Source organism: Notechis scutatus, chromosome 3, assembly GCF_049901735.1.
Source record: "Notechis scutatus isolate UNSWTSFEM ecotype Mainland chromosome 3, rNotScu1.2, whole genome shotgun sequence".
Lineage (NCBI taxonomy): Eukaryota > Metazoa > Chordata > Lepidosauria > Squamata > Elapidae > Notechis > Notechis scutatus.
In genome coordinates this window covers 159,435,302-159,455,525 of record NC_142011.1, presented here as the reverse complement: position 1 = coordinate 159,455,525, position 20,224 = coordinate 159,435,302, and the positions used below count along the sequence as shown (strand labels likewise).

The 20,224-nt window shown below is 38.8% G+C and overlaps 1 protein-coding gene across 21 annotated transcripts in view; it reads left to right on the top strand.

The window, feature by feature from the left end:
* Window positions 1-1,614: 1,614 nt before the first annotated feature.
* The window catches only part of PTPRM (protein tyrosine phosphatase receptor type M), a 483,430-nt gene continuing 464,820 nt past the window's right edge, over window positions 1,615-20,224 (top strand). For all 21 annotated transcript variants that reach the window (XM_087961551.1, XM_026671911.2, XM_087961547.1 and 18 more), the window contains exon 1: window positions 1,615-2,261. In XM_087961551.1, the coding sequence (XP_087817677.1) occupies window positions 2,189-2,261 (73 nt within the window). In that variant the 5' untranslated portion in view covers window positions 1,615-2,188. The remainder of the gene's footprint in view (window positions 2,262-20,224) is intronic.

Here is a 20,224-nt window from a genome sequence, read left to right as displayed (position 1 = left end):
CTAGGTAACATCATCAGTGCTTAAATGTCAGAAACAAATTTATATCATAAAATCACATATTCCCATCAGAATTTCCTGATATTTCATTATTTGTTTCTGATTTATTGAAGAGATGTTGAGAGTCTAGAAAGAGTATAGCGAAGAGCGACAAAGATGATTGGGGACTGGAGACGAAAACATATGACGGACGTTGGAGGAACTGTGTATATCTATTTCAGGGCTGTCAAACTCCTGGCCCATGGGCCATGCCCACATCTGGTTTAGTGAGGGGGGAAAAGTCCCGATACGTCATATGACACTGTGACGATGTGAGTTTGATACCCCTGGTCTTGTTTAATGAAAAGGAGAACATGATAGGAGTATTTCAATATCTAAAGGGTTCCACAAAGAAGAATGGGTCAACCTATTATCCAAAGCTCAGGACAAAAAGCAATGGATGGAAACTAATCAAGGAGGGAAACAACCTAGAACTAAGAAGATATTACCTGACAAAACAATTAATAAAACTTACCTCTAGAAATTGTGAATACCTCAACACTGGAGGTTTTTAAGAAAAGACTGGGTCCCTCCAAGGTCTCTTCCAAGTCAGTCATTCTGTTAATCTGTAATCTGACATGTGCAGTTTAGACTAACATCCCATAATAAGCATGGGGTATGCTTAATTAGCCATTTGGGTATGTTTTTAATATGTTAAGGGGGAACTTTTTAATTCAGGACCTTTAAGGGGGAAATTGACTATCTCCTAAGCAAAATGCAGCATTACCTTTCCTTGTTCCAGTTTGGACCTACTAGTAAAATTCTTCAGCACAATTACAAATCCACAATGTCCCAGCTAAACTAACACTTCCTATAACTGAAGTATTTGTGGTCAGTCTCTTTAGCTTTTGGTATTTTAAGTGAAATATCTTTTGGTAAGTGACAAAGTAGGCGTTAGCTAGCTGTCGGTTCCAACAATGCCTTTATCAAAGTAAAAGCATAGACAAATTAAGATGGACTTGCTCTGACTGAAGCCAATTCATGGTACACTTGCAAAAAAACAAAAAACAAACAAACAAACCCATCACTATCCAGGCCCTTCAAGAGAAAGCTGCTGCTTTAAACAAAAATATGGACCCACAAGACATATTCTGAGCTTGCACACGGAACGGTTTTCCTTTTAAAGAAGGCCACAAAAGGGCCTGCTACAACCACAGTGTTAACACAGCTGTTCCAAGTCCTGTATTGAGGTATTCCCACCATCTTCAGCTTCCCGGGATTCGTTTTAAAAGAGACCGAATCATTTTGTTTGTTTGCATTTTCAAGTCTCTGAAAACAATTGCAACGGTAAAAAGGTTAACGGTGACGTGAGGTTGCACCAGCCCCCCCTCAAAGTGAAGTCTTGAAATAATTTCAGGTTTTGTCTCTAAGGTAGGAAAACTATGACTGACTGATCTGTCCGGCTAACGCTGCGGCACAACACAAACTTGCCATAGTTTTATTCTAGGCACGGGACTCCCTCTTTCCTGCTATTTCTCTGGGCAGTTCATATTTCATCGCCTTTTCTCCCCCCACCTCGCTCGCAGTTTTCTTGCTTGAGTCCGCTCTTCTTATACCGAGGTCTCTGCGGAGGGGAGCGGCATTTGGCGAGCACGCCCGTCCCGTTACGGTAGCTCTTGCCGCCTTCCGCCGCGGAGAAAGAGCAGCGTGTCTTTTTTTTTTTTGACCCGAGTCGCCAGCCAGGCCGGCGGCTGTCGGGGGTGGGTGGGTGGGGGGTGTTTGCCTGCTTCTGTCGCCGCCACTCGCCCTCTAGCGGGGGAAGGCGGCGCTGTCGGCGGCTGGGCGTGACTTGGCGAAGCTTGCTCTCCGCTGCCTGCTCGCCTGCCTGCCGGGGGGACCGCGAGTCAGTGCGGGGGACTCGAGAGCGGCGAGAAACGAGTCGGGTTGCGAAGACGACGCGGCGCGCTTGGCTGAGAGGCTGCCGGGCTCTGGAGCGGCGCAACAGGAAGCGCGGGCTGAAGTGGAGTTGCCCAGCCGGCGGCGGGACTGTTCGGCGACGCCGCGAGGGGTGAACGGAGCGGCTCTTTGCAGCCCCCTCTGCGAAAGGCGGGCGCCGTCCAGAAGGGGCCACGGAGGCGGCTGTGGCGCCTCTTCTAGCCTCTCCCCCGAGCTGGGAGGGCCGGAGAGAGCTCTTTCGACGAGGAGAGGAAATATGGGGAAAGTTGAAACTTGCCTCCTGACTTTGGCTGGACTTTTCCTGGCAACGAGAGCAGAGACGGTCACAGGTAAGGCACCCCCAGCCTCCCCCAGCCCCCGTTCTCCCTTCCCGGGCGAGCAAAAAAAACCAAACCAAACCAAACCAAAAAAAACCCGAAGCCTGGCTTCCTGGAGCAAGGTGTATGGATGGGGAGCCTCTCACGGGTGGGCTACCGTCGGGGATTGGAAATGGTGTTTTCCCTCGTTGGGGTGTGACCTCTGGAGAGGCTCCAGCATTGGGGAGGGGGGAATAGCCTGGGGGGGGGGGGAGAAGGAAAGGCGAGAGACGCCTGGAAGCGAGCAGGGAAGTTCCAGGCGCGGCGGGAGGGGAGCCCGTGAAGTCTGGCTGCCTGGTGCAAAAGTGCAAAAGTGCAAAAGGAAGAGGGGAGAGGCTTGGATCTCGCGTCTGGCACGTTTGAGCCGAGCCTCGGAGAGGCGAATCCTTCTCAGATCCGGAGGCGAGCTTGGAAGGGCGGTTTTAAAGCCAGAGCTTTAAAAACTTTGGGCTGGCGGCCAGGGGCTTCAGGGCGGTAGCAAGGGAGCTTGACCAATTCCGAATTCCTTTTCTTTTCGGGACGCTCCGTCCGGCCAGGGGCTGGCGAGGAGATGAGATGGACCTTTTATTTACCACTGCACGCTCTCTGCGCGGTGGGCTCCTGGCGAGCGACCGGCGGTGCAGCGGGAAAGGCTCCGTTGCTCGGAAAGCATCGAGGCGCCCCGCTGGACCTGGCCAGCTTGCACAGACGCGTGTGTGTGTTCAAGCCCTTTTGACAGCAATTAATAACGTGGCTGGAGATGCAGAAAGGGACGCACCTCCGAAGTTTATTTTTATTTGTTTATTTTGTTTGGTTTGGTTTCAAGTTAATCGGTATAAGTAAAAACATAGTTATGAATGCATGGATACATATAAGAAAAATAAAAGAAACAATAGGACAGGGACGGGAGACACGTTGGTGCGCTTATACACTTCGAAAGCAACTGTGGCTCTCCTAGAAGTTGATAAGGACCGTTTGTGGAGGCAAAATTGGCTCCTCTAGAAGTTGACGTTTGTGACAACCTGTGGACAACAAAAAGGAGGGCGGCATGTGTGCTTTGTTTCTTTCCCTTCCCTTCTACAAGGATTTAGCACCTACAGATTGATGGTAGCAATATTGGATCAAGGCAGAACTTTTTCTTGTAAATAAAATCAACCTGGCAGCTTTTTATTTTAGCAACCTCCCTCTGTTCTGCCTTCTCTGCCCTGGATCTCTTCCTCCACTATGTATAGCAAAGCAACAAAGTTAAATGACATGTGTATATATTTGTAGTGCACAACCTCCTAATTTTGGCCTGTTTTACTGGGTTGCGAAACAAGACATAGCTGGAAGGAATGAGTAACCTCAGACTGTTTTGCTTTCCACACAAAGCTTGAACTGTAAAAACCTATGGCAAAAATTGAAGACATCTGGGTTCCATGTTGTGTGTTCTTTGATCAGGAGCGGAAGTAGGACTAGGACTTTAAGGACTAGGACTCTAAGCCTCTATTGCAGAGAGTTTGCTGCTTTGTGCACTAACTTGGTCTTCCTGGGACTAAATGTTGGGTTTTAAAAATGCGCACTTATTTCTGTTGAAGTATTCTAATTTAACGAGATATTCTAAATTCAAGACTCTGGTTCCTCAACATTTTTTTCTTCCTCTGTACTTGTCAGGAGGTTCATTGGTGCAAAAAGTGTTCCAGAGTTTGCCTCTGTAAGAAAAATAGAATTGAGGAAAGCTCCCCCTAGTTCCCTCTGCGGTTTGAGGGATCTTATGCATAGCTGTGAATTACGTTCAGTGTTTCTATTACTGGAAGTCTTCAAATCCGTGCTTTAATTAGCTCTTGCGTTATTCAGATATAGCCATACCTCACTGCCTAGCTATATAATTTTCTTGACGGTCTATCAAAACTGTTGAGAAAAATGATTATTTCTGTTGGATGTTCAGAAATATGTGCAAGGGCCAACCAATAATACTGCTGTCCTTACTTTAATAATATTGTTTTAGTACATCTCTTTAGTGCTTGATATGGTATAAACTGATTTACGTATGAGGTGAGAATACAGATATTTTTGCAAGTTCATGACTTTTGAACCAATTACATGTGTTGGAAGTAGACAGTTCTATGCTAGGTTGGTTATTCCTACAACTATCTGGGTAAATCTATCTACAAAATAGAAGGTACCAGATATATCACTATTGACTGTTTGCTCTAACTTACTTAAAATGTAAGGTAATAAAATAATACTTTGGATAAATACATTCATTGTGGAATTAAATCTTTTGTGGTAATACTTGACCATCAAGAGAATTAAGTAGAATGTTGAATTTTAGGGAGAACTTCTGCACAAGACATGTAGGTAATTATATCCCTTTAAAAGTATTGTGCATTTTGATATTCAAATAATGCAGTTTTAAAACCATAAAAGGGATTTTAAATATGTTTAATTTTCTTTTTCATACTGTATATTGACAATTAGAATTCTCATTATTATATCCATTAACCTGTATCGTACAACTCTTAAAGGGAAATTGTGATCGGGGGAAAAAATCTATATGGTAAAAAGACTGGTTTAAGTTTCTGTTTCTAAACTTTCAAGAAATTCTTGAAAAACATCAATAATAAAAGCATGGAGTTTTTTATGTGAAATTATTCATTGACAAATTTTGTATTCAAGTCCCTGATATTTAAGATAGTAATGAGAATTGATTGCAAAGTCCAAGATTTTGTAAAAGCTAGCGCTTTCAGACTATTGAAAAACATTTTATATTTTCATCTGAAAAATGAGTTTTATTTCTTTATATGACTTTAGATGTCTATGGAATTTCAATATAGTTAATTGGCTAACCTGTCCAAATAGGTTTGTATAACTTTATGCAAATGTACTTTATATTAATTATTGAAAAATGACTATTGAATAATTTCTGAAAATCAAATATTTCTAGCATGCACTTTTGTAGTTTGTTTGTGCAATAGGTTAGCTATGCCCCACAGAAGAGAGTCTCATGATGATTTCTCATAATCATGGAATATCAAGAGAAGTGCGATGGAATTTAAAAATCAGATATATTTATAAAATACTTTTTTTTTAAAATCAACTTACCAAATAGTATTTAGAAGCTTGGTGCTTCTTGTTATAAAATATGCTTGTACAAGAAGCAGAACAGCCTGTTACTTGACTGCACAATTACTTTAGAAGTGGCAAACAAGTAATGCTTCAGTCCTGAAGCCATTTATTCAAAAGAGTTTGGGTCGCATGCTCACATTCTAATTGTGCTGTAAGCAGGAAATTTTGCTATGTTTGCTGCCACAGCAGCAGAACTGAATTTTTATTTTTGTTTAATGATGTATTTATGGGCTTCTACTAATACATTTGAAATAATGTGAAAGGTTAAAAAAAGTAATGAGGAAACAGTTTAAGGCCTTAATTAATTACCTGTAATGGCTTTAATTTTTTACAAGGTATATTCATTTATTTCTGTTATTTTGTTTTAAACTGAAAAGTAGTGTAAAGTCTACATTACAAAGCAATATCTGTAAGGAAGTAGTCGTTATTGAATAAATAAGCATTTCAGAGTCATACTAGTCATGTTAATAGCTTCAGTAAATATATTAAGAGCAATATTGTAATATTGTTAAATAAATACTTGCAACAGCCAAGCTATAGTTATTAAAATATTTTATTGATGTTATCCATGATTAGTTGTTAAATGGAGTACATTGATGTGTATAAAAATTCTGATCCTGCAGTCCTACTTTTGGGTTAAATATAAGTTAACTTGATTGTCAAATTCAGAAGTTTTATTGGATCAAAAATGGCAGAATTATGACACATGACAGCTGTTACAAAAGCTCTATGGGCATATCTGTAACATGGGAGATAACCAAAATAATGCCATCTGTATCAAAGTTTATGGAATATCAGCTTTATCCCAATGAAATTTGTTTCTGTATGTTAGACATTTTCATTAAATAGTGCTGCCCTGTGTGTGTGTGTGTGTGTGTGTGTGTGTGTATTTGGATTGAAGCATATAGACTCTTATTAAAATATAACATTCAGACAACAGACCCTAGGCACTACAAGAGATTTGGACTAATATATTGAGGATGTAGTCTAAGTGATGTATACTACCCTCAGCTTAAACTGTGTTGAGAAAATAATTTCCTATATCTGCTATGCATCTGTACATGGCAATTTATTTCTCTATGTATGGCTAATAATTTAACTATTGGATTGGTCAAGTGACCTCACAGGAAAGCATGTTGTAGACCAATGGTTATCCCATAGCTATAGAGTACTAACAGTTAAGGGATAACTAGAACCTGGAAGACCCTAGTACAAGTCCATTCATTCCATGTAAACTTATTAGATTACTTTGGATCAGTCATTCTCTTTTAGTCCGACCTACCTCAAAGTGTTCTTGTTATGAGACAACATGAAGTGAGACAACATGAAGAGAGATCACCATAAAAACTGCCTTGATGTCCAAGAGGAAAGTTAGATCATATGTGTTACAATTTAGAATAATATAATATTTCATCCATAGCATGAGATTTGCCATGGTCCGCATAGGTTTGCAACATACTTCCAACAGTTTCTTTTGTGATTGTTTCTAAGTGGTGTGAGAAACTAAGATCCAAGTCCTCTGTGGGCATTATGCTGCTGCAAATCCTAAAAATGGCAATTATAGATTTACCTTTATTTTTATGTAGCCACAGGAATTTTCTGTTTTCACTTTGCCCTAGATGTAGAATTCTAGTGATATGAGTTTCAACCAACTTTTTGTTTTCTTAATATTTTGTTTCTTGCCCATGACTGTTGTTAGGTGATGGTGCTAATGTGGAAACTATATCAGACTTGTCTTGTGTTACTTATTAAAAAATTAAAGTTTTCTCTTCAGTCACTAACTAAAATGGCACTGTTATTAAGATAAAATAGAAGAGAGAGAAATATACCCTATAGTCTATTACAAGGATGTAATACACTGAAGAATTCCTATAATGCATCTTTGGTCTCACAGTTTAGCTATCAGATTGTGTGTAAAAAAATTACAGCATTTATTTTTTTAAAGCATTACCTGTTGATGTCATCTTTTAGAATGACAACTGGAAAGTCTAAGTTTACTACATACCATATTTTTTGCACTGTAAGATGCTTCAGACTATAAGACGCACCTAGCTTTTGGGGAGGAAAACAAGAAAAAAAAATCTGCCTCTGCCTCTCAGCAATTTGCCTCCTTGCAGCAAACAGCAAACAGCCTGGTCAGCTTCAGCACAGCCTGATTTAGCATGAGCAGCTGATTGGTAGTTGGATTGGCCTCCCAGAATACTGCTGATCAGCTGTTCAGGCTGTGGGATCGCTGCCGCCGATCATTGCCACCTCTGCACGCCCCATTTTTGGCCTCTGAACATCCCATTTTCAGCCTCCACACATCCTGTTTTAGGCCTGTTCCAGGTGGCAGGGATTGGGCTGAAAATGGGATGTGTGGAGGCCAAAAAATGGAATGTACAGAGACCAAAAATGAGGCATGTGGAGGCTGAAAATGGGGTGTGCGGAGGTGGTGATCGGCAGCGACAGCGATCTGTGGCGGTGATCCTTGAAGCCTGAAACAGCTGATTGGTGGTATTCCAGGAGGCCATTCCAACCGCCAATCAGCTGCTTGGGCTAAGTCAGGCTGTGCTGAAGCTGACCAGGCTGTTTGCTGTTTGTTGCAAGGAGGCAAATTGCTGGGAGGCAGAGGCTGATGGGTTGGGGGCTGGCGGGTGGCCGTGGCTTTGGCAACATTTGCTTTATAAGAGCGAATGTTGCACAGACATTTCCACCCACTTGGGGGGTTGGGGGGAAAGTTTATCTTATAGTGCGAAAATACAATAGTTATAGAACATGTACTTATTTGTATACTCAGCTTCTAGAATCATGTAATAATTGAGAATAGAAAGAATACAAAATACTTTGTGTATTGTTTGTCTGAGAAAATGTTCCAGCCACTTGCGATGTGTGTACAGATGACTTTCCCATTGGGAACTGAACTGAGATAAACTAACAAACTTGCCAAAATAACTGACCTTCAAGCAAATCAGATGCTGCAGTTCCTTGAAAGAAACTGCTGCATTCTTGATCAGTATTCAGCATTTGGCCATATCTCTGCACAGACCATTATTAGTTGAACATTAAATTTTTATTTAATTAACCTATTCTATCATACTTGTAGTCATGTCATTTCCATTTAAAAGGCTATATTAAAAAAAATAAGAATGAGAATGTTAACTAAGTGTTTACAATTTCTACAAAGTTAAGTTGGATTTAAGCAGTGTTCAGCAACTTTGTATACTTCAAATGTATTGGAATGGCAATTTCTGGCATCACGAGTCATGCTTACTGGGAATTGTGGAAAATGCATACCCAACACATCTGGAAATTGTCACATTGTGGAAAGCTGAACAGGAGTTTCTTAAAGGAAGGCTCCCAGTGCCATATGTCGAAGAACTTTAGGTAACTCGGGCTGAATGAAAACAGGAAAACATAAAATAAGAACAGGCACAATCTTCCTGGACAAATTTCAGTAGACTTAAATAAGTTATTTAGTAATTTATTTAAATTTAAATTATCAATGGATTTCTGGCACAATCGTAATTAAAATAACTTAAACATTACTACATTTCTGTATATAACTACTTTGCCCACAAATGACATAAAATAAAAACAATAAAGGATACATTATACAACTTTTCAATGTGTACTACTCAATAGCAGTTTCTCAGTACAGTTTTGCTTTAGTAAATAATGCCAACATATTATTCTGAATCTTATTGGTAAATTTTGTGTTCTTCCCAATTTCCTTTTACATGTGTTTTTCTTATCTAAGTTTGTATGTCAAAGGAATAAAATATTTCAGTGACAAGATTTTGTTTGCTGTGATCTACTGCTGATCACTAGGTGTAGCTGCATCTCCAAATCCACTTTCCTAAACCAGGATTCTAAGTTGGATTAACTGAATTTGGTGTATTTTAAGCTTAAGAGATCAAAAAGTTTTAAATGATGTGTACCTTTTGGAAAGAAAATAAAACGAATAAGGACTATGTATACATTTGTGATTAAATGTTTACTCTTTATGTGTTTAGCTTATACTTTGCTAATAGTTTTAACACAGAAAAAGAGAGATTCCAGTTAAAAAAAATATACATTTTTGGTGAAATAGTATTATAATATCTCATTGTACATGCATTTCAGTGACTTTCAATGTCATGTGCTAAAAGTGTGGCACTAAATCTTTTACCAAAACATATCCATTCAAAATCACTATATACAAGGGCAGAATAAAAGCAAATTTTAATGTTGGTTAAGATAATTTATTAGAAAAATATCTGCCTATACATCCTTATTGTACCATTCCAAAGCTCTTTGGATAATTGTTTTTTTAACAATATGTTTTTTTTTTACTGCTAAGTAATAAACTCATCAGCTGAAGAAAAAAAAGCATTTATTATTCATTTTTTTTATTGTGCCTTTATTACTTTATAATAATATGGGAGAAAAAAAATGTATGTTCATGGTGAACATACATTTTTTTCTCTCTCATTTTCTCCCCATGACAACAATCCTATGAGGTGATTTGGGCTGAGAGAGAGTGACTAACCCAAAGTCACTCAGCCAGCTTTCATCTTCTAAGGTGGGACTAGAATTTACAGTCCCCGGGTTTATAGGCCAGCCCTTTACCACTACATCAGACTCACTGGCCTTAATAACTAAGTCAATAGTGCTACCTCAGTTTTTGTACTTCAGGAAGAAAAATATATTAAAAAAGTAAAAAATGCAGATGGTCAAACAACTCTTGGGTACCCTTAAAATAAATGGATGGAAATACACTGTTGTCGGACTGTTGTTACAAATTGGAAGGTATAGCTGCCTTTTGAATACATACATACATACATACATACATACATACATACATACATACATACATAATATTCTCCAGTTTGACATTGCATTGTAATATCAGACATACAGGTGAAACTCGAAAAATTAGAATATCGTGCAAAACTTCATTTATTTCAGTAATGCAGCTTAAAAGGTGAACCTAATATATGAGATAGACTCATTACATGCAAAGCAAGATAGTTCAAGCTGTGATTTGTCATAATTGAGATGATTATGGCTTACAGCTCATAAAAACCCCAAATCCACAATCTCAGAAAATTAGAATATTGTGAAAAGGTTCAATATTCTAGGCTCAAAGTGTCCCACTCTAATCAGCTAATTAAGCCATAACACCTGCAAAGGATTCCTGAGCCTTTAAATGGTCTCTCAGTCTTGTTCAGTAGGAATCACAATCATGGGAAAGACCGCTGACCTGACAGTTGTGCAGAAAACCATCACTGACACCCTCCATAAGGAGGGAAAGCCTCAAAAGGTAATTGCAAAAGAAGTTGGATGTTCCAAAAGTGCTGTATCAAAGCACATTAATAGAAAATTATGTGGAAGGGAGAAGTGTGGAAGAAAAAGGTTCACAAGCAGCAGGGATGACCGCAGCCTGAAGAGAATTGTCAGGAAAAGGCCATTCAAAAGTGTTGGGGACTTTCGCAAGGAGTGGACTGAGGCCGGAGTCAGTGCATCAAGAGCCACCACACATAGATGGATCCTGGACATGGGCTTCAAATGTCATATTCCTCTTGTCAAGCCGCTCCTGAACAACAACACAACGTCAGAAGCGTCTTACCTAGGCTAAAGAAAAACAGACCTGGTCTGTTGCTCAGTGGTCCAAAGTCCTCTTTTCTGATGAGAGCAACTTTTGCATCTCATTTGGAAACCAAGGACCCAGAGTCTGGAGGAAGAATGGAGAGGCCCACACTGCAAGATGCTTGAAGTCCAATGTGTAGTTTCCATAGTCTGTGTTGATTTGGGGAGCCATGTCATCTGCTGTTGTTAGTCCACTGTGCTTCATTAAGTCCAGGGTCAACACAGCCATCCACCAGGAGATTTTAGTGCACTTCATGCTTCCTTCCACAGACAAGCTTTATGGGGATGCTGACTTCATTTTCCAGCAGGACATGGCACCTGCCCACACTGCCAAAAGCATCAAAACCTGGTTTAATGACCGTGGGATTACTGTGCTTGATTGGCCAGCATACTCGCCTGACCTGAACCCCATAGAGCAGTGGTCCCCAACCTTTTTGTACCAGGGACCAGTTTCACGCAGAAACACTTTTTCAAGGACCGGGGGGAGGAGTCGAGTTTGGTGGTTTTGCTTGCAGACGTTTCATTACTTGACTAGGTAACATCTGATGTTGTTACCTAGTCGGGTAATAAAACGTCTGCCAGCAAACCACCAAGTTCAGGGAGCGCCAATGCCTCCTCATTGCAACCCTGAGCGACAGATATTCTCTTCTATTGGGACATTTAAAACGGAGGGTTTCAGCTGCAGATTCAGCAACTGCGCCGGGCTGAGGAGCGCCTTCAAAACTGAGCGCTGGGCGGTGGCGGCCCACGGCTGTCTCCGCGGCTCAGGACAAGTCCCTGCAGGACGGCTGAGAAGCCCGCCTCTCGACCCTGCCTCCCTCAGCCTCATCCCTCAGGTGTCTCCCTCCCTCCCTCAGCCTCATCCCTCAGGTGTCTGCCTCGTTCCTCTCTCAGTCGCTCTCTCGCTCCTCCACCAGCCCAGGAAGAAACTGCTTCAAAGAAGCCGGCAGGGTGGCTTTTCCTGTCGGTGCAGCTCCTCCGAAGCGCCCGTTCACCCCCACCCCGCCACCAGCGGTTCAATCCAGTGCTCTGTTCTGCCTGCCTGCCTTCGTTTCTGGTGGTTTCAGGCGCAGCTCCTCAGCGCCCATTCACCCCACCCCGCGAGCGTTCAATCCATCCTCCGTTTGCCTGCCTGCCTTCGTTTCTGGTGGTTTCGGAGCAGCTTCGCTGAGAATAATAACTATTCGCCTCTTTTCTCAGCAAGCTGCTCCGAAACCACCAGAAACGAAGGCAGGCAGGCAGAACGGAGCACTGGATTGAACTGCGGCGTGAGGTGGGGGTGAACGGGCGCTCGGAGGAGCTGCGCCGACAGGAAAAGCCACCCTGCCGGCTTCTTTGAAGCAGTTTCTTCCTGGGCTGGTGGAGGAGCGAGAGAGCGACTGAGAGAGGAACGAGGCGGGAGGAAACAGAAGCCACTGAGCCAGAGAGTAGGACAGGCTTTGGTTGCTTCCTCCCTCCCCTTCTTTCATTTGTGTCCTTGATCCCTGATCCCAGCAGCATTCACCAAAGGCGAAGAAAGCCGCCATTTTTATTTTATTTTTTATTTTTATTTTCTTTGCGGCCCGGTACAAAATGATCCACGGACCGGTACCGGTCCGCGGCCCGGTGGTTGGGGACCCCTGCCATAGAGAATCTATGGGGCATTGCCAAGAGAAAGATGAGAGACATGAGACTGAACAATGCAGAAGAGCTGAAGGTTGCTATTGAAGCATCCTGGTCTTCCATAATACCTCAGCAGTGCCACAGGCTGGTAGCTTCCATGCCACACCGCATTGAGGCAGTAATTACTGCAGAAGGGGCCCAAACCAAGTACTGAGTATATATGCATGCTTATACTTTTCAGAGGTTCGATATTGTTCTATGTACAATCCTTGTTTTATTGATTGCATGTAATATTCTAATTTTCTGAGATTGTGGATTTGGGGTTTTCATGAGCTGTAAGCCATAATCATCTCAATTATGACAAATCATGGCTTGAACTATCTTGCTTTGCATGTAATGAGTCTATCTCATATATTAGTTTCACCTTTTAAGTTGCATTACTGAAATAAATGAACTTTTGCACCATATTCTAATTTTTTGAGTTTCACCTGTATAATCAACATCATATCCATGGAACATTTGAAATATATTTAAAACACATGATTACCTAGTTCTATAAAATTTCCCAATGATCTTGCCGCCACAGTGGGTTTGTCCTGTTAATCGGGAATTCCAAAGTTTGAGTGACAATTAGAATAATCCTAGGAGTGTAACTGTCTTTAGAAAATGGTAGTTTCTTTTCGTTTTGAATATCTTAATGAGATTTATAATTAAGCAGCTAGTGAAATGTGGTTAGGAACCAATATTCAGTAAGGTGATATATCAATTTATTTTAATTATTATTTATCCCACTTTTATTGTTTTTATAAATAACTCAAGGTGGGGAACATATCCAACACATCTTCCTCCTATTTTCCCTACAACAACAACCTTGTGAGAGATGGGTTGGGCTGAGAGAGAATGATTAGTCCAAGGTCACCCAGCTGGCTTTCATGGCTAAGGCAGAACTTGAACTCACGGTCTCCTACTTTCTAGCCTAGTGCCTTAACAATTAAACCAAACTGGCACACTTCTAATTAAAATTGTTCTCATTTTCTGCATGTGGTTGGGCTCTGTGTAGTGCTTTTATTTCTTTTTATATGATACTTACATTATGTATCAATTGACTGTCTGTTGTACTTTTTTTACAAAAGATTGTCATTCATCTTATCAGTGGGAATTACATGGTCAGAGCTTATATTTCCTCTGTATAAATGCTTTGTGTAAAAGGAACAGATGGAGAACGTGAAAACCTACTTAGCATTTGATGCCACCTGAAATTTTAGAAGTTATTGCTAAGAGGAAAAATGGATTACATTACAATTTAATATTCAGTAGTTTTTTTTAAAAAAAAAAACTCGTATATTCAAACTCCTACTCCCCTCTTTGTTACCAGGAAAGTGATAACACATTACAACACTTCTGTGTGGATTTAATCAGTTCATCTGTTTTTAGGTAAGGTTGAATGGTTGTATGGGCAGAAAAAGATAATGGGCGTTAATCAGTATTAACCTGTCTCTTTTCAAAGTGAAATTGGGATCTGAACCCACAGGTCTTAAGAGACTATAAGAAATAGTATTGTCAATAATAGATTATTTGTAGACAGGAACTGAGTGACAACTGATAAGTTGAAATGGATTTTAAACTAAAACCCAATTCTGTTGCTCCCCCCCCCCCAACTTTCTCAGCATGGTTCTGCTAGTGGCTATTTCTGCAGCAAACTCTACGATTACATAAAAAAACAGATCTGCCAACATCTAGAAACAAGTAAAGTAATAATTAGCAGTCAGCACGGGTTTGTTAAAAACAGATCATGCCAAACCAATCTTATTTCATTCTTCAACACAGTGACTAAATTAGTAGACCAGCAAAATACTGTGGACATAATATATTTAGATTTCAGCAAGGCATTCGATAAAGTAGACCACAACCTACTTCTTAGTAAGCTAGAAAAAAGTGGAATAGATAGCACCACCACTAGATGGACTCACAACTGGCTGACAAACCATACTCAACGAGTAGTCCTTAATGGGTCTAAGTCTACATGGAGGGAAGTAAGCAGTGGGGTGCCACAAGGTTCCGTCTTAGGCCCAATACTCTTCAATATCTTCATTAACGACAGATGAGGGAATAGAAGGGGAACTTACCAAATTTGCAGATGTTACTAAGCTGGCAGGAATAGCTAACACTCAAGAAGATAGGCTCAAGATCCAGATGGATCTTGACAGACTAGAACACTGGGCCATATCTAATAAAATGAAATTCAATGTAGAGAAAAGTAAAGTCCTACACTTAGGCAACAAAAACCAAAAGTGCACATATAGACAGGGTGAAACCAGGCTCAATAGCAGTAACTGTGAGAGGGATCTTGGAGTCTTTGTGGACAGCTAAATATGAGCCAGCAGTGTGCAGCAGCCACCAAAAAAGCTAATGCAATCCTAAGTTGTATTAACAGAGGGATACAGTCAAGATCAAGGGAAGTACTAATACCACTCTAAAAAGCCTTAGTAAGACCACACCTAGAGTACTGCATCCAGTTTTGTTCACCACATTATAAAAAAAGATGTTGAGACTCTAGAAAAAGTACAGAGAAGAACAACCAGGATGATTAGGGGACTGGAGGCTAAAACATACAACGAACGATTGCAGGAACTGGGCTTGGCTAGTCTAATAAAGAGAAGGACCAGAGGAGACATGATAGCGGTCTTCCAATATTTGAGGGGCTGTCACAGAGGGGAAGGGGTCAAGCTATTTTCTAAAGCTCCTATAGGCCAGACAAGGAATAATGGATGGAAACTGAACAAGGAGAGATTTAACCTGGAAACAAGGAGAAACTTTCTGACAGTGAGAACAATCAACCAATGGAACAGCTTGCCCTTGGAAGTTTTGGGAGCGCCATCAGTTGAGACATTCAAGAAGAGATTGGACTGCCATTTGTCAGAAATGGTGTAGGGTCTCCCGCTTGGGCGGGGGGTTGGACTAGATGACCTACAAGGTCCCTTCCAACTCTGATTATCTGTATCTGTACATTCAATTCATCCTCCTTCCCCTCTTATATTTGGGAAACTGATTCCTTCTTAAAAGTCATATAAAATGACTATGTTGTTTGACATTATATCTATAAAGTGTTTTTAGGATAGATTTGGTATGATTATATGATCTGTTACAGAATAAACTGTTTAAAGTATTGTTATCTCATAAAGCATGAATGATTAAAAGTATAGTCAAATGATTTATTAATAGCGATATTAGGTTTGGATATAAGTTTGGATTGACAATATGAGTTGTTATGTAATATAACTGTAATTGAGACTACGAAATGAATGCACAAAACTGATGAACCAACCGACACACTGTACATACATAAGAGAGTTGATGTTTTAATGTTTTGTTTGTCTTGTTTGTTTGTAGAAAATCAATAAAATTGTTTTCAAAAAAAAAAGTCATATAAAATGTAAATAGCTAGCAGTTGTGTGATTGATTTTTAAAAAGTAAGTTGGAAATCAAGAATCCTTCACAAGGAAAGGGAGTTTTAACTGGTGGTGGGATTCAATTTTTTTTTACTACTGGTTCTGTGGGCATGGCTTGGTGGGCATGGCAGGGAAGGATACTGTAAAATCTCCAATCAGAGGTGGTATTTGCCGGTTCTCTGAACTACTCAAAATTTCCGCTACCGGTTCTTTAGAACTGGTCAGAACCTGATGAATACCACCTCTGGTTTTAACCTGATTTGGAATGACCCTTGTGTCTGTAATTCATATTGTGGTGTACTGAAGTGGTAAGTGGTGGGGAAGAAAGAATTCTCCTTCAATGATCACTTCAGGTGCTTCATCAGAAACTGTGATCCATACTCTGGTAATCTCCCATTTATATTACTGTATTATATCAGAAACAAGGCAAGTCTTGGGAACAGAGGAAAAAGTTCCATTTTAGTGATCTCAACTAAATGTTTGCATATAATAATCAAGCTTTAAGCAAGAAGCTGATGTTTATTCTCTGAACTACTCAAAATTTCCGCTAATGATTCTCCAGAACTGTCAGAACCTGCTGAATACCACCTCTGCTTTCAGTTATCATGGTTAGGTTTTAAGTAGATCACAAAGCTAGGATTAAAATTCAAAATCTCCTGCTTTCTAGTCTAATGCTTTAACCATTATGCCAAACTGGGTCTCATTTATTATTAGAATAGACCCCAAAATACTATTTCAGAGGATGTATCCAATTTCTTTATCTTTGCAGCAAATGAAAACAGTTGTTTAGCTTGGTTTTAGGATATGGAAAGCGAAAGCAGAAACATAGTCAAAACAGTATTAAGCCCTCAGAGAAAGATGCTTCTTTTCAGCTGTTAGTCTTATGACAACTGTGTTAGAACAACATAACTTTTAATATTGTTATTACAGAAGAAAACACCCACAATGGCTGGATTCCAGATTCTTCATGATAGCTGAGGAAAGCATAAGAAAGAATTACCAAAAATGAGCATAACCTAGATTCAGCACTTTTTAGGGCTATTGATTATTATTGGATGCAACTTACTTGAAGTTCAGCAATATAATATATAAAGTACAAAACCAAAGCAGCAGAAAGATGGTAAATATACGAAAATTATCACATTTATGATAAATGTGTGAAAAATAACAGTGAAGGTCAAATTAATATTGTAGGGGTATTCATTAAGTAGCATCTTTGTTATCATTTCAACACAAAAGAGTATTGGAAAGAATATTTCTAAAGAAATTGGAAAGAAAAGATTTGGGGCTTTGTCAACAGTATGGAAATGGGACAATCTAACGAAGAAATTAGGTAAAGGGAACTTTTTTTTGGGACTTTGTCAACAGCAAAACTTTCTTGGAAATGAGAGAGTCTAAAAAAGGAATGGCTTCAGATCCTAAATGGAGTTTCAGAGAAATGAAATCCATAAAAATTCTCAAATGCTTCTTTAAGGAAGAGATATGTAGGACTGTTGTTGCCTCTTCTATTCTAAGGCCCCTTCCTCTTGTATCTCAGGATCATAATCCACAATCTAGATAAGTCTCAAAAGCCATAGACTGCATGCTTTTGCTATGCTTCCTTCATCTGTAGAGAGAGGCAATGTTGATTAGAGCAAAGTTATATTTGTATTTTCCTTATGACTAATTAACAATTTTAGGGTCAACATGTAATTTGATGGAATATCATCCACAGAATATATTCTCCAAATTTAAAACAGTACATACATTTTCAGTGTACACAAGTTGGTTCGGTGAAAATTTTCTCCTGTTTCTGTTCTGTCTATATTCATGGATATATAGGTTTACATACATATATAAAGAACCTCAGGAATACCACACATGAATGTTCTATTTATTTTTTAAAATCTCTAATGCATATTTAATTAAACATCCTTCAACTTGGCAGAACTTACTTTGACTAAGCATGCTTAAGGCTACACTACACGTCATATTATTTTCCCTAAAGAAACAATGAAACATTCTGTTTTTTAGTTCAGAAACTAAATTTTAGTTAAAAACTATGGTAATTTAATTATAATGGACGTATTACCCGGCCTGATGATAGATACTCATAAAGTCAGCTTAAATGGAGGAAGTGTTCAATATGTAAGTAGGTTAGACTGTTCCTAGTGCAAAAAAGCATAATATTCTGTAGGATTTGTATTCTGTAACTCTTTTTCCTTTAAAATAGAAAATAAGCAGTCAATTAGGATACCCATAAATAGAAAACATGGGATATAACTTTTGGACTTTTGTAATATAGTGCATAATTACTTTTTCTTTCTTCTTTGCTGTCTTTATTGCACAGTACTGCAAGGGACTCGTGTGTTTCTATTTGTGGTAATAATGGCTCCAAATAAAGGCTGATTTTTATATTTTCAAGGAAGAGTATTTATGCTTTCTCTGTCTGTCACTTACCCTGAGTCTTTTCTGTTTATTTCATAAATTGTGATAAACTTCAGAATTGGGTCTTATATAATGCTGGGCAATATCTGTTTATCTACTTTTTTGACTCTTACCTTTTTTGTCATCCAAATTGATAAACAATTTCATTAAAATAAATTTGCTTAATTTTAGACAACTTCTTAATTTGTCCAATAAAGATATTATGGTACGGTTGCTTAATTATTATTTTTTTACAGCAAAGTCCAATCTTGCCATCTTTCTTTTCTTTCTTTCTGTTATGTATATGTTCGGATAAAGTAAGAAATTTACCTTTATTTATTATATATATATATATATATATATATATATATATATATATATATATATATATATATATATATATATATATATATATATATATATATATTCATTCGTAGATTTTCACGGGTACAGGTATGTAGGTCTAGGTGTGTTCAGGTCTTTTCCCGTGTAAGATTAAGAATATCTTGGCGACATTTGGCGAGGTCCCACTCGCCATCCTCAGGCTGGTGCCGCTTCGTGCCCGCGCACTGGCACGAAGCCAAAAGCACCAGCCTGAGGATGGCGAGTGGAACCTCGCTGAAACGTCACCAAGATACTCTTAATCTTACATGGGAAAAGACCCGAACACACCTAGACCTACATACATACATACATACATACATGTGTGTGTGTGTGTGTATAGATAGATAGATAGATAGATAGATATAGATATAGATATAGATATAGATATAGATTAGATAGATAGATAGATAGATAGATAGATAGATAGATAGATAGATAGATACCGTAGATAGATAGATAGATAGATATAAATCTAGAAAAGAAGCAAATATTCTTCCCGTTGTTTATTCCTCTGGCACAAAGTAAAGGGATAGCAAATAGACAACAATGATAGCAATAGATGTATTTTGAGGAAAATTAAAAAGAGTTGAATGGTGATTTTTGGTTGAGATTAAAATTAGAAGTGACCGATTTCCATTCAAATTTATAATACTAACTTGTTCATCATTGCATGGAAAGTTAAATAACATACCAATAACAATTTTACAAGTTGTTCTTCATTATAAAAAATGTTCATGAGTTACAAATGATTATTTTTATATGCTTCTTAATCTCCGTATTATGCAGAGTTTCTCTATTGGGGGTTAGGCCTTTTTAACAAAAATCTAATCATCTTGTAAATAGGTTAATTAATTGTAATTAAAAGTAAACGTAATTTTTTATAATGATAAATTAGTTAACTGAGCTTTGGAAGCCTATATAGGAAATTGATAAAGATGATGGAAACATATTTGGAACATTAGAAATACTATTCTTTAACAGCTACTACAAATGTATTGTGAAATCGTGTGAACTTGCTGTAGACCTTTGTAGAGAAAAGAATTCTAAACTATATTTAGAACAAAATATATCCTACAGAATCTTAACATTTTAAAAGTAGATTACTCTGTAATGACAGGTTAAAGTGCCATCTATTTACTGAGCAGTTTGCATTTTTATTGATAGCTAGAATAATTTTAAACCTCTGCCTTCATTTCGAAAAGTAGTTTAACTACTTCCCAAAGAAATGCCATAGTTCTAAGAGGACAAAATGAATTACCTTTTTAATGTAACCACCCTTCACAGAATTGTTTTTCTAACCAATTTTCTCATTCCCCTCCTTCAGGATAACTCTTATATTTTGTAGTATGAGTTTCAGTTCCATGCTGAATTCAGTATATGGTAATTTGACAGTCACAT